At 46.3% G+C, this 14,867-nt stretch overlaps 1 protein-coding gene and 2 long non-coding RNA genes across 8 annotated transcripts in view; 1 reads left to right on the top strand and 2 right to left on the bottom strand.

Annotated features, from left to right (window-relative positions):
* Positions 1-14,867, top strand: part of LOC118381381 (formin-2-like) — a 175,471-nt gene that overhangs the window by 126,457 nt on the left and 34,147 nt on the right. Inside the window, 3 exon segments of the mRNA XM_052516207.1 lie at positions 3,210-3,302; positions 9,901-9,952; positions 11,012-11,161. Of these exon segments, the coding sequence (XP_052372167.1) occupies positions 3,210-3,302; positions 9,901-9,952; positions 11,012-11,161 (295 nt within the window).
* On the bottom strand, positions 3,317-4,992 carry LOC127928808 (uncharacterized). 5 transcript variants are annotated; one of them, XR_008132259.1, is made up of 4 exons: positions 4,143-4,992; positions 3,711-4,090; positions 3,605-3,648; positions 3,317-3,545 (listed from the first exon to the last, which is right to left on the bottom strand). It is a non-coding gene; the product is annotated as an uncharacterized LOC127928808 (long non-coding RNA). The 5 variants fall into 5 exon arrangements; XR_008132258.1 differs by lacking the exon at positions 3,605-3,648 and having other exon boundaries at positions 3,317-3,583; positions 4,143-4,376; positions 4,429-4,992; XR_008132260.1 differs by lacking the exon at positions 3,605-3,648 and having other exon boundaries at positions 3,317-3,583; positions 3,711-4,006; positions 4,111-4,992.
* Positions 8,507-9,839, bottom strand: LOC127928810 (uncharacterized). 2 transcript variants are annotated; one of them, XR_008132265.1, is made up of 3 exons: positions 9,754-9,839; positions 9,497-9,622; positions 8,507-8,602 (listed from the first exon to the last, which is right to left on the bottom strand). It is a non-coding gene; the product is annotated as an uncharacterized LOC127928810 (long non-coding RNA). The 2 variants fall into 2 exon arrangements; XR_008132264.1 differs by having other exon boundaries at positions 9,666-9,827.

The following is a 14,867-nucleotide window of genomic DNA, read 5'->3' as shown; positions in this document are numbered from 1 at the left end:
TCCTCTCTCTTTACAGTAAGCCATCTCTGTTCTGTAGCAAGATGGTCCTCTCTTTTACAGTAAGCCCTCTCTGTTCTGTGACTATATGGTCCTCTCTCTTTACAGTAATCCCTCTCTGTTCTGTGACTATATGGTCCTCTCTCTTTACAGTAAGCCATCTCTGTTCTGTAACTATATGGTCTCTCTTTACAGTAAGCCCTCTCTGTTCTGTAACTATATGGTCTCTCTTTACAGTAAGCCATCTCTGTTCTGTAGCAAGATGGTCCTCTCTCTTTACAGTAAGCCCTCTCTGTTCTGTGACTATATGGTCTCTCTTTACAGTAAGCCCCCTCTTTTCTATAGCTATATGGTCCTCTCTCTTTACAGTAAGCCCTCAGTCAGAGGTGACTGTAGGCTGGGTCTGTATTACAGACAGATGGTGTCTAGCCTACTGAGATGTCTGTTATATTGGTGGTCTTCAGAGGTGACTGTAGGCTGGGTCTGTATTACAGACAGATGGTGTCTAGCTTAGTGAAAGGTGCTCAACCAGTGTGCTCCAGGAAGAACAACATGGCCCTCCCTGACACAGGCTAAAGGTCAGGTAGAGGGCGGTAATTGTCCAGCTGGGATTTAGATTGGACGCTGACACTCTGACTCTAATTCATTATGGCCACTGATTGGTGCGTGACTCTCAGAGCTTCACGGAAGTTCTAGAATAGATTCCAGAATTCCACAGCAGGCATCAGTCTTCGTTCCGGGGGAGGGGAGCAGGGGTTCCCAGAGGAGCAGGGGTTCCCAGGGGCGACAGGGGTTTACCAGGGGTTACCAGGGGCGACAGGGGCGACAGGTGATGGGGTCAGAATGCAGTTGAATGATTTGCCTTCGCAGCCACATGCAGTGCCTTGACAGAACATCACAAAATCTAATTGTATTTGTCACCTGTGCTGAAAACAACAGGTACATTGTACACAGGTACAAACATTACCATTCTTACAAATGGACAATAAGCATACTTTTTCTACCACCTATTCTATACCTTACAGTGAAAAGCTTGCGTATGAGCCCTTAACCAACAATGCAGTTTTAAGAAGAAAGAAAATCTGTGCTATATGCAGGGTGTGTTGAGGCTATACACAGGGTGTTACGGTACAGAGTCAATGTGGAGGCTATATACAGGGGGTACCGGTACAGAGTCAATGTGGAGGCTATATACAGGGTGTTACAGTACAGAGTCAATGTGGAGGCTATATACAGGGGGTACTGGTACAGAGTCAATGTGGAGGCTATATACAGGGGTTACCAAAACAGAGTCAATGTGGAGGCTATATACAGGGGGTACCGGTACAGAGTCAATGTGGAGGCTATATACAGGGGGTACCGGTACAGAGTCAATGTGGAGGCTATATACAGGGGGTACCGGTACAGAGTCAATGTGGAGGCTATATACAGGGGGTACCGGTACAGAGTCAATGTGGAGGCTATATACAGGGGGTACCGGTACAGAGTCAATGTGCGGGGGCATCGGTTAGTCATATGTACATGTAGGTAGAGGTAAAGTGACTATGCATAAATAATAAACAGAGCGTAGCAGCAGCGTAAAAGAGGGCTCTGGGTAGCCATTTGATTAGCTGTACAGGAGTCTCATGGCTTGGGGGTAGAAGCTCTTTAGAAGCCTCTTGGACCTAGATTTGGTGCTCCGGTACCACTTGCCGTGTGGTAACAGAGAGAACAGTCTATGACTAAGGTGGTTGGAGTCTTTGACAATTTATAGGGCTCTGACACCGCCTGGTATAGAGCTCCTGGATGGCAGGAAGCTTTGCCTCGGTGATGTACTGGGCCGTACTCACTACCCTCTGTAGTGCCTCCCTCTGACACCGCCTGGTATAGAGGTTCTGGATGGCAGGAAGCTTGGCTCCAGTGATGTACTGGGCCGTACTCACTCGTAAGCACTACCCTCTGTAGCGCCTTGCGGTCGGAGGCTGAGCAGTTGCCAACCAAGCAGTGATGCAACCCGTCAGGGTGCTCTCGATGGTGCAGATGTAAAACCTTTTGAGGATCTGAGGACCCATGAGGATCAGTGTTGAGGATATGTTGTTACCTACCCTTACAAATTGGTGGTCGGCCAATCAGGAAGTGCAGGATCCAGTTGCAGAGGGAGGTGTTTAGTCCCATGGTCCTTAGCGATGAGCTTTGAGGGCACTATGGTGTTGAACGCTGAGCTGTAGTCAATGAATAGCATTTTCACATAGGTGTTCCTTTTGTCCAGGTAGGAAAGGGTAGCGTGGAGTGCAATAGAGATTGTATCATCTGTGGATCTGTTAGGGAGGTATGCAGATTGGAGTGGGTCGAGGGTTTCTGGGATAATGGTGTTGATGTGAGCCATGACCAGCCTTTCAAAGCACTTCATGGCTACAGACGTGAGTGCTACGGGTCGGTAGTCATTTAGGCAGGTTACCTTCGTGTTCTTGGACACAGGGACTATGGTGGTCTGCTTCAAACATGTTGGTATTACGGACTCGGTCAGGGAGAGGTTGAAAATGGCAGTGAAGACAGTTGCCAGTTGGTCAGCGCACGCTTTGAGTACACATCCTGGTAATATGTCTGGCCCTGCGGCCTTGTGAGTGTTGACTTGTTTAAAGCTCTTCCTCTCATCGGCTGCGGAGACCGTGATCGCACAGTCTTCTGGAACAGCTAGTGCTCTCATGCATGTTTCAGTGTTACTTGCCTCGAAGTTAGCATATTTAGCTCCTCTGGTAGGCTCGTGTCACAGGGCAGCTCTCGGCTGAGTCATATTTATCAACGAGTAATAGTTGATCAGGTTAGTTCTCTCTAAGTACAGGGCCCATTTCAGGGATGTTAGAGAAGAGGGCTGGGTTCATGTGAAACTATAGCTAGGTCATAGTAACATGGTTTAACTACACTGAAGATGACCACTGGTCGGGCACTAATCTGTTATGGTCGACATTGTATGTAGCCTAGTGGTTAGAGCGTTGGGTAACCGAATGGTTGCTGGTTTGAAGGTGCAAATCTGTCGTTCTGCTCCTGAACAAGGCAGTTAACCCACTGTTCCCCGGTAGGCCGTCATTGTAAATAAGAATTTGTTCTTAACTGACTTGCCTAGTTAAAGGTTAAATATTTACATATCTTAAATGGTGATTTTTCTCTTGAAATCAGCCATTGTATTGCCTTTCTGTGACCGTTTTGTAAACAGTTTGTCCTCTTCATTCCAGCGTGCAACACAGAGGTGGAGAAGGTGTGTAAAGTGTCGTCTGAAGATCACCTACAGCCCTTCAAGGACAAGATGGAGGAATTCCTCAGCCAAGGTAGGAGAGAACACTACTATGGACACACACACAGTCCTATTTTCCCCCGAACCCTAAACGTAACCCGAACCCTAAACGTAACCCGAACCCTAAACGTAACCCGAACCCTAAACGTAACCCGAACCCTAAAGCCTAAAATATAATTTTAACATATTCAGGAAACAAAAAAAGCCTTGAGTTTTGTTATCCAACCTTGTCAGAACATTCTGGTAATGTAGGAAACATGTGTATACACACACACACCTCAACCTGATGCCAAGCAGTGTGGACGTCACCTCAACCTGATGCCAAGCAGTGTGGACGCACACCTCAACCTGATGCCAAGCAGTGTGGACGTCACCTCAACCTGATGCCAAGCAGTGTGGACGCACACCTCAACCTGATGCCAAGCAGTGTGGACACCTCAACCTGATGCCAAGCAGTGTGGACGTCACCTCAACCTGATGCCAAGCAGTGTGGACGTCACCTCAACCTGATGCCAAGCAGTGTGGACGTCACCTCAACCTGATGCCAAGCAGTGTGGACGTCACCTCAACCTGATGCCAAGCAGTGTGGACGTCACCTCAACCTGATGCCAAGCAGTGTGGACGTCACCTCAACCTGATGCCAAGCAGTGTGGACGTCACCTCAACCTGATGCCAAGCAGTGTCACCTCAACCTGATACCAAGCAGTGTCACCTCAACCTGATGCCAAGCAGTGTCACCTCAACCTGATGCCAAGCAGTGTCACCTCAACCTGATGCCAAGCAGTGTCACCTCAACCTGATGCCAAGCAGTGTCACCTCAACCTGATGCCAAGCAGTGTCACCACAACCTGATGCCAAGCAGTGTCACCTCAACCTGATGCCAAGCAGTGTCACCTCAACCTGATGCCAAGCAGTGTCACCTCAACCTGATGCCAAGCAGTGTCACCTCAACCTGATGCCAAGCAGTGTCACCTCAACCTGATGCCAAGCAGTGTCACCTCAACCTGATGCCAAGCAGTGTCACCTCAACCTGATGCCAAGCAGTGTCACCTCAACCTGATGCCAAGCAGTGTCACCTCAACCTGATGCCAAGCAGTGTCACCTCAACCTGATGCCACGCAGTGTCACCTCAACCTGATGCCACGCAGTGTCACCTCAACCTGATGCCAAGCAGTGTGTTCTGCCAATGATAGGATCATATTAAATATTCTTCAGAAGCATGCATCCTTGTGACTGGACAAACCCGACGACGAGGAGCTTCATGCCAACTTGAATGTCCATTAGACGTGTCACGTCCCCATTTTAATTTCCATTGTTTTCATGGCATCTCGTTAAAATTGTTTGACTAATACATTGTTATTGTTGACAAAATGAACACCGATGTTTCAATGATGCCAAGTTATTGGTCCACTGAGGGAGAGAGAGTTTCATTGTGTAATGATTTTACTGAGTTACATTTACTGATTATATGAACTGTAAATTAATTTATGGAATTCACATGACTGGGCAGGGGTGCAGCCATGGGGTGGGCCTGGGAGGGCACAGGGGAGCTAGGCCCACCCACTTGGCAGCCAGGCCCACCCACTTGGCAGCCAGGTCCACCCACAGGGGAGCTAGGCCCAGCCACAGGGGAGCTAGGCCCACCCACTTGGCAGCCAGGTCCACCCACAGGGGAGCTAGGCCCACCCACTTGGCAGCCAGGTCCACCCACAGGGGAGCTAGGCCCAGCCACAGGGGAGCTAGGCCCAGCCCACAGGGGAGCTAGGCCCAGCCACAGGGCCAGCTAGGCCCAGCCACAGGGGAGCTAGGCCCAGCCACAGGGGAGCTAGGCCCAGCCACAGGGGAGCTAGGCCCACCCACTTGGCAGCCAGGTCCACCTACAGGGGAGCTAGGCCCACCCACTTGGCAGCCAGGTCCACCCACAGGGGAGCTAGGCCCACCCACTTGGCAGCCAGGTCCACCCACAGGGGAGCTAGGCCCAGCCACAGGGCAGCCAGGCCCACCCACAGGGCAGCCAGGCCCACCCACTTGGCAGCCAGGCCCACCCACTTGGCAGCCAGGTCCACCCACAGGGGAGCTAGGCCCAGCCACAGGGGAGCTAGGCCCACCCACTTGGCAGCCAGGTCCACCCACAGGGGAGCTAGGCCCACCCACTTGGCAGCCAGGTCCACCCACAGGGGAGCTAGGCCCACCCACTTGGCAGCCAGGTCCACCCACAGGGGAGCTAGGCCCACCCACTTGGCAGCCAGGTCCACCCACAGGGGAGCTAGGCCCACCCACTTGGCAGCCAGGTCCACCCACAGGGGAGCTAGGCCCACCCACTTGGCAGCCAGGTCCACCCACAGGGGAGCTAGGCCCACCCACTTGGCAGCCAGGTCCACCCACAGGGGAGCTAGGCCCAGCCCATCAGAAATTAGTTTCCCCCACAAACGGGTTTGCTACAGACATAAATAGTCCCCCCCCCTCAGAACGATCCCGCTGATGAGGAAGTCGGATGTGGAGGTACCGGGGCTGGCGAGCTACGAGTGGTCTGCTGCTGTGAGGTCACTTGGACAAACTGCAGATTATGTTGGAGAAACATTGGATTTCTATTGTTGTTTTTATGGTTCAGTGGAGAGATTGATCTCAACTGGTTGTTTAATCTCACCCAGTGGACTTCACATTATTGACTTCTTGATGATCTTCCCTGAAATGTACTAATTCCAAATTCCTCACATTCATTACCCCCCTGTTTTCTAAAGGAAATTATATGTCACTGAGCAGCCATTCACTGAGCAGCCATTTCACTGAGCAGCCATTTCACACTGAGCAGCCATTTCACTGAGCAGCCATTTCATTGAGCCATTTCCAGCCTTTCACTGAGCAGCCATTTCACTGAGCAGAGCCATTTCATTGAGCAGCAGCCAATTTCACCTATTGAGAGCTGCATTATAAATCAAAGTGACTCTGGTATCCTGCTTGATTGTCACTGGCAGCTTCAGAGCTTCGTGGTCCGGGCTCAGAGCTGTCATGGTCCGGGCTCAGAGCTGTCACTGTGGTCCGGGCTCAGGCTCTGGTCACTCAGAGCTGTCATGGTGGGCTCAGAGCTTTCACTGAGTCTGGGCTCAGAGCTGTCGTGGTCTGGGCTCAGAGCTGTCGTGCTGTCTGGGCTCAGAGCTGTCAGCCATTGGTCTGGGCTCAGAGCTGTCGTGGTCACCTGGGCTCATTGAGCTAAATCAAAGTGGTCTGGGCTCAGAGCTGTTGGTCTGGGCTCAGAGCTGTCGTGGTCTGGGCTCAGAGCTGTCGTGGTCTGGGCTCAGAGCTGTCGTGGTCTGGGCTCAGAGCTGTCGTGGTCTGGGCTCAGAGCTGTCGTGGTCTGGGCTCAGAGCTGTCGTGGTCTGGGCTCAGAGCTGTCGTGGTCTGGGCTCAGAGCTGTCTGGGCTCAGAGCTCTGGGCTCAGAGCTGTCGTGGTCTGGGCTCAGAGCTGTCGTGGTCTGGGCTCAGAGCTGTCGTGGTCTGGGCTCAGAGCTGTCGTGGTCTGGGCTCAGAGCTGTCGTGGTCTGGGCTCAGAGCTGTCGTGGTCTGGGCTCAGAGCTGTCGTGGTCTGGGCTCAGAGCTGTCGTGGTCCGGGCTCAGAGCTGTCGTGGTCCGGGCTCAGAGCTGTCGTGGTCCGGGCTCAGAGCTGTCGTGGTCCGGGCTCAGAGCTGTCGTGGTTTGGGTTTATCTGGATGTGATTAGCCCGGACCAGTAAGAACCCACTTATTAAAGGGAAAGCTCCACCCCGAAAACAATATTTTGGTATTTGATTCATTAGTCCATTGTTGACATCGTCCCAAAATGTTTTGCTTGTCAGCAACAAAGTTTTCAACATATTTAACTTTAAAAATACAGAAATCATCCCCGTATGATGCATTTGGTTGCATAATTTGATGCTGCGTCTTGAATCATATGAATCCATGGTTTCTGTATTCTGGAAGTTACATTCCTTCACATGAGTGTAGACGAGCAAAACATTTTGGGACGATGTCAACAATGGACGAATGAAACAAATTCCCAAAGAGTTTTTGGATGGCGTTTCCCTTTATCGTGGTGGATAATGCCTCGTGACCATTGGCGTTCCGTCTACCATGAGAGATTTCGGTAACCTTCCATGGCCATTCATCTTTGCCTGTGACCCGTGAGGACCTCAGGGTCTGGGGTGTCGGGCATTAACCCCTGAGCTTGTCTGCCTGGAGATGTCAACGTTTCTGCCCCCCCTTCCACCTCTCACGCCGAGAAACTCACTGCTGCAGGCTGCTGTGTCACTCTCCATTCAGCTTCACGGTGGAATCTCTCTTTTTACCCACAACTGGGATCAATTTGTCAGAGAGCACCCCTGGCACTAACCCCTGATACCCCAGGAAGACACCACTGCAACCCCTAATGCCCCTAACGGAGACCCTACTTCCCCAGATCGCCCACTACCAGAGCCACCGGTGCCATGGCTAACTGGAAATTCCAAGTGGGTCGTAGGCAGCACCCACATACTTTACATTGAAATGGGAATCTAAATGGTTGCTTTGTCTTGGTGCAGGACTGGGAGGTAAAGGTTGTCTCCCTGACTGGGAGGTAAAGGTTGTCTCCCTGACTGGGAGGTAAAGGTTGTCTCCCTGACTGGGAGGTAAAGGTTGTCTGACTGGGAGGTAAGGTTGTCTCCCTGACTGGGAGGTAGGTCTCCTGACTGGGAGGTAAAGGTGTCTCCTGACTGGGAGGTAAAGGTTGTCTCCCTGCCGATAGGATGGTTTAGTGAGGGACCACAGAGATCTTATTGTTCACTATGTCAATAGGTTCCACCTGTAGACCAATAGGATTGTGTAGTGAAGGACCACAGATCTTATTGTTCACTGTACAGTACCAGTCAAAAGTTTGGACAGACCAAGTCATTCAAAGATTTTAGTTTATTTTTATGATTTTCTTAATTGTAGAATAATACTGAATAACTATGAAATAACACATATGGAATCATGTAGTAACCAAAAAAAGTGTTAAACAAATCAAAATATATTTTAAATTCTTTAAAGTTGCCACCCTTTGCCTTGACAACTTTGCACACTCTTGGCATTCTGTCAACTACTACCCTCATTGAGAGACGAGGCTGTTCTGAGACCTGTCAACTACTAACCAACTACTACCCTCATTGAGAGACGAGGCTGTTCTGAGAACTGTCAACTACTAACCTGACTGAGAGACTAGGCTGTTCTGAGACCTGTCAACTACTACCCCCTGACTGAGAGACTAGGCTGTTCTGAGACCTGTCAACTACTACCCTGACTGAGAGACTAGGCTGTTCTGAGACCTGTCAACTACTACCCTGACCTGACTGAGACTGGCTGTTCTGAGACCTGTCAGAGATGACTGAGAGACTAGGCTGTTCTGAGACCTGTCAACTACTGAGACTGAGAGACTAGGCTGTTCTGAGACCTGTCAACTACTAACCAACTACTACCCTGACTGAGAGACTAGGCTGTTCTGAGACCTGTCAACTACTATCCTGACTGAGAGATAGGCTGTTCTGAGACCTGTCAACTACTACCAACTACTACCCTGACTGAGAGACGAGGCTGTTCTGACCTGTCAACTACTAACCAACTACTACCCTGAGAGACTACTGGGCAATGGTTGAATAGTACCTGACTGAGACGAGGCTTTCTGAGACCTGTCAACTAACTACCCTGACTGAGAGACTAGGCTGTTCTGAGACCTGTCAACTACTACCCTGACTGAGAGACTAGGCTGTTCTGAGACCTGTCATGACTGAGACCTGTTCAACCTACTACTACCTGACTGAGAGATAGGCTGTTCTGAGACCTGTCAACTACTACCCTGACTGAGAGACTAGGCTGTTCTGAGACCTGTCAACTACTAACCAACTACTGACCCTGAGACTAGGCTGTTCTGAGACTGTAAAGCTACTAACCAACTACTACCCTCATTGACCTGTTCTGAGACCTGTCAACTACTAACCAACTAGTACCCTGACTCAGAGATTTTGAGGCTGTTCTGAGACCTGTCAACTACTAACCAACTACTACCCTCATTGAGAGACTAGGCTGTTCTGAGACCTGTCAACTACTACCCTGACCCTGACTCAGAGATTTAGGCTGTTCTGAGACCTACTACCTGACTGAGAGACTACTGTTCTGAGACTATCCTCTGACTGAGAGACTAGGCTGTTCTGAGACCTGTCTACTAACCAACTACTATCCTGACTGAGAGACTAGGCTGTTCTGAGACCTGTCAACTACTATCCTGACTGAGAGATGAGGCTGTTCTGAGACCTGTCAACTACTACCCTGACTGAGAGACTAGGCTGTTCTGAGACCTGTCAACTACTACCTGACTGAGAGACTAGGCTGTTCTGAGACCTGTCAACTACTACCCTGACTGAGAGACTAGGCTGTTCTGAGACCTGTCAACTACTATCCTGACTGAGAGATGAGGCTGTTCTGAGACCTGTCAACTACTACCCTGACTGAGAGACTAGGCTGTTCTGAGACCTGTCAACTACTATCCTGACTGAGAGACTAGGCTGTTCTGAGACCTGTCAACTACTGAGAAACGAGCGATCCTACTTACAATAACCACTGTTGTCTTTCATGTTTTCTGTCTTGCAGCTAAATCTGACCTGGAGGTCCAGGAGACGCAGCTCGGTGACACTCACAAGTTGTAAGGAACCGTTTCAATGCAGTCATCTGTACCTACCACTTTCAGATACATGTACGAGTTCTATACCCACTGGGCAATGGTTGAATCAACGTTGTTGAATCATTGACATGACGTGGAACCAACGTGGAATAGACGTTGAGTTGATGTCTATGCCCACTGGGTAGAAGTTTTTTTCTGTGTGTGTGTGTGTGTGTTTTCTTCTGAGTTTAAGCAAACAGTGTTGTCATACAATATAGCAGCATAGTTTGACAGTTTGGAATAAAGTAGAGTTTTTAGCTAGTAAAAAAAGCTCTTTATTTTGACAGTTTGGAATAAAGTAGAGTTTTTAGCTAGTAAAGCTCTATATTTTGACAGTTTGGAATAAAGTAGAGTTTTTAGCTAGTAAAGCTCTTTATTTTGACAGTTTGGAATAAAGTAGAGTTTTTAGCTAGTAAAGCTCTTTATTTTGACAGTTTGGAATAAAGTAGAGTTTTTAGCTAGTAAAGCTCTTTATTTTGACAGTTTGGAATAAAGTAGAGTTTTTAGCTAGTAAAGCTCTATATTTTGACAGTTTGGAATAAAGTAGAGTTTTTAGCTAGTAAAGCTCTTTATTTTGACAGTTTGGAATAAAGTAGAGTTTTTAGCTAGTAAAGCTCTATATTTTGACAGTTTGGAATAAAGTAGAGTTTTTAGCTAGTAAAGCTCTTTATTTTGACAGTTTGGAATAAAGTAGAGTGTTTAGCTAGTAAAGCTCTATTATTTTGACAGTTTGGAATGAAAAGTAGAGTGTTTAGCTAGTAAAGCTCTTTTTTATATTTGACAGTTTGGAATGAAGTAGAGTTTTTAGCTAGTAAAGCTCTTTATTTTGACAGTTTGGAATAAAGTAGAGTTTTTAGCTAGTAAAGCTCTATATTTTGGGAAACACTATTTAATGAATACCTCATATGAAACAGTGTAAAGTATTTATTCCTACAGTTGTAAAACACATTCTATCTTTATGTTTCCTCCGTCTCCATTGGTTGTTCCATAACACTGTTGTTGTTGTTGTTGTTGTTGTTGTTGTTGTTGTTGTTGTTGTAGGTTCCTGGAGTTGACGGTGTTCTACCAGGTGAAGGCTAAGATGGGAGAGAAGGAGGTTTCCCCCCACACCTTCTTCTCCGTGTGGCACGACTTCTCCTCCGACTTTAAAGACCTGTGGAAGAAGGAGAACAAGATGATCCTACAGGAAAGGTACCAACCAGTCCTGTGTTTTTAAACAACCAGACGTTTTAAATTAGATCATGACTTTTATTATGTACAGGTTACTATGTTAGAATTGAAGACTGTGCTTTGTCTCACTGAAACTCATTGAGACCGGTTGGTTACTTTCCAGGCATCAGAAATGCATCAGGATTGACTTGTTGGATACATGATGTTCTTCTCTGTTTTTAAAGAAGGAATGTTACAGATAATGTGTTTCCCCAGGGCTTTATAGGGCTTTATAGGGCTTTATAGGGCGTTACAGGGCGTTACAGGGCTTGATAGGGCGTTACAGGGCGCCTACTCTATTATTCTACTGTCATCACTGCTGACCTTTCTACCAGCTTGACTCTGCTAGGTCTTCAGTGTAGAGAATCATTGTACCATCTAAATCGCTGTGAATTAAATATATTACTCATAACAAAAATATTGTATTTTCAGCTGTTACAAATAGAGCAGAAATAGAGCAGATCTACCCGCTTCTTAGACTTGTTTTCAATGAGAACGACAGATCTATTACATACACATCTTTGTCAATATGTTTGGGTCGCCCATAAAGTCACTCATTGCAGCTTTAAGTTACGACACATGCTTTTCCAGCGATCTTAGGGACAGTATTAGGAGGAATTGTTTTATATTAGTCAGTGGTCTAACAGACAGTATTAGGAGGAATTGTTTTATATTAGTCAGTGGTCTAACAGACAGTATTAGGAGGAATTGTTTTATATTAGTCAGTGGTCTAACAGACAGTATTAGGAGGAATTGTTTTATATTAGTCAGTGGTCTAACAGACAGGAGGAATTGTTTTATATTAGTCAGTGGTCTAACAGACAGTATTAGGAGGAATTGTTTTATATTAGTCAGTGGTCTAACAGACAGTATTAGGAGGAATTGTTTTATATTAGTCAGTGGTCTAACAGACAGTATTAGGAGGAATTGTTTTATATTAGTCAGTGGTCTAACAGACAGTATTAGGAGGAATTGTTTTATATTAGTCAGTGGTCTAACAGACAGGAGGAATTGTTTTATATTAGTCAGTGGTCTAACAGACAGGAGGAATTGTTTTATATTAGTCAGTGGTCTAACAGACAGTATTAGGAGGTATTGTTTTATATTAGTCAGTGGTCTAACAGACAGGAGGAATTGTTTTATATTAGTCAGTGGTCTAACAGACAGTATTAGGAGGAATTGTTTTATATTAGTCAGTGGTCTAACAGACAGTATTAGGAGGAATTGTTTTATATTAGTCAGTGGTCTAACAGACAGGAGGTATTGTTTTATATTAGTCAGTGGTCTAACAGACAGTATTAGGAGGAATTGTTTTATATTAGTCAGTGGTCTAACAGACAGTATTAGGAGGTATTGTTTTATATTAGTCAGTGGTCTAACAGACAGTAAGGAGGAATTGTTTTATATTAGTCAGTGGTCTAACAGACAGTATTAGGAGGTATTGTTTTATATTAGTCAGTGGTCTAACAGACAGTAAGGAGGAATTGTTTTATATTAGTCAGTGGTCTAACAGACAGTATTAGGAGGTATTGTTTTATATTAGTCAGTGGTCTAACAGACAGGGAGGTATTGTTTTATATTAGTCAGTGGTCTAACAGACAGTAATTGTTTTCTATTAGTCAGTGGTCTAACAGACAGTTTTATATTAGTCAGGGTCTAACAGACAGGAGGTATTGTTTTATATTAGTCAGTGGTCTAACAGACAGTATTAGGAGGAATTGTTTTATATTAGTCAGTGGTCTAACAGACAGGAGGAATTGTTTTATATTAGTCAGTGGTCTAACAGACAGGAGGAATTGTTTTATATTAGTCAGTGGTCTAACAGACAGTATTAGGAGGTATTGTTTTATATTAGTCAGTGGTCTAACAGACAGTATTTGAGGTGGTCTAGGTATTAGGAATTGTTTTATATTAGTCAGTGGTCTAACAGACAGTATTAGGAGGAATTGTTTTATATTAGTCAGTGGTCTAACAGACAGGAGGTATTGTTTTATATTAGTCAGTGGTCTAACAGACAGTATTAGGAGGAATTGTTTTATATTAGTCAGTGGTCTAACAGACAGGAGGAATTGTTTTATATTAGTCAGTGGTCTAACAGAGAGGAGGAATTGTTTTATATTAGTCAGTCATCTAACAGAGACAGTATTACTTTTGCAGTGGTCTTGGTGTGTGTGTGTCCTATTCCATTAGTATTCCATCACAGTTGTTACCCCCATGGTTGAATCGTGATCTCCCATAACGTTCCCCATCTGTTTAATATCAGATCATATCTGTCTCCATTAAAACCCATTCAAAAAGCAGGCAAACCTGTCACTGAACCACATCGGTGAATATGTATTCATCCCCAATATTAAAAAGACTGCTAAGGATGTGTCCCAAATGGCACCCTATTCCCTATATTGTGCACTACTTTTGACCAAGTGTCCTTTGGGAGCAGGGTGCCGTTTGGGACATAGACTAGACTGGTCCGGTTAGCGTCCAGTTGTTCGATGAGGTTTCCTGATAATACAGAGTCAACAAAGTAGAAATGAGCCCCTGACCCCCGGGGAAGAGATGAGGGTTACTGTTTGTTATACATTACAAACCCCCCAACCACTAAAGGACCAGGGATCACACACATCAACACACATCTAGGTTCTCTCTGTCTGGATCTGGTATGATAATGTCTGGATCTGGCATGATAATGTCTGGATCTGGTATGATAATGTCTGGATCTGGTATGATAATGTCTGGATCTGGTATGATAATGTCTAGGTTCTCTCTGTCTGGATCTGGTACGATAATGTCTAGGTTCTCCTGTCTGGATCTGGTATGATAATGTCTGGATCTGGTATGATAATGTCTGGATCTGGTACGATAATGTCTGGATCTGGTACGATAATGTCTGGATCTGGTACGATAATGTCTGGATCTGGTACGATAATGTCTGGATCTGGTACGATAATGTCTGGATCTGGTACGATAATGTCTGGATCTGGTACGATAATGTCTGGATCTGGTACGACAATGGCTGGATCTGGTACGATAATGTCTAGGTTCTCTCTGTCTGGATCTGGTACGATAATGTCTAGGTTCTCTCTGTCTGGATCTGATATGATAATGTCTAGGTTCTCTCTGTCTGGATCTGGTACGATAATGTCTAGGTTCTCTCCGTCTGGATCTGGTACGATAATCTCTAGGTTCTCTCTGTCTGGATCTGGTACGATGATGTCTAGGTTCTCTCTGTCTGGATCTGGTACGATGATGTCTAGGTTCTCTCTGTCTGGATCTGGTATGATAATGTCTAGGTTCTCTCTGTCTGGATCTGGTATGATAATGTCTAGGTTCTCTCCGTCTGGATCTGGTATGATAATGTCTAGGTTCTCTCTGTCTGGATCTGGTACGATAATGTCTAGGTTCTCTCCGTCTGGATCTGGTATGATAATGTCTAGGTTCTTTCTCTGGATCTGGTATGATAATGTCTAGGTTCTCTCTGCCTGGATCTGGTACGATAATGGCTGGATCTGGTACGATAATGTCTAGGGTTCTCTCCGTCTGGATCTGGTATGATAATGTCTAGGTTCTCTCTGTCTGGATCTGGTATGATAATGTCTAGGTTCTCTCTGTCTGGATCTGGTATGATAATGTCTAGGTTCTCCCTGTCTGGATCTGGTATGATAATGTCTGATTTCTCTCTGTCTGGATCTGG

Source organism: Oncorhynchus keta, unplaced genomic scaffold (genome assembly GCF_023373465.1).
Source record: "Oncorhynchus keta strain PuntledgeMale-10-30-2019 unplaced genomic scaffold, Oket_V2 Un_scaffold_4116_pilon_pilon, whole genome shotgun sequence".
Taxonomy (NCBI): Eukaryota; Metazoa; Chordata; class Actinopteri; order Salmoniformes; family Salmonidae; genus Oncorhynchus; species Oncorhynchus keta.
This window is presented reverse-complemented; position numbering and strand designations above follow the sequence as displayed.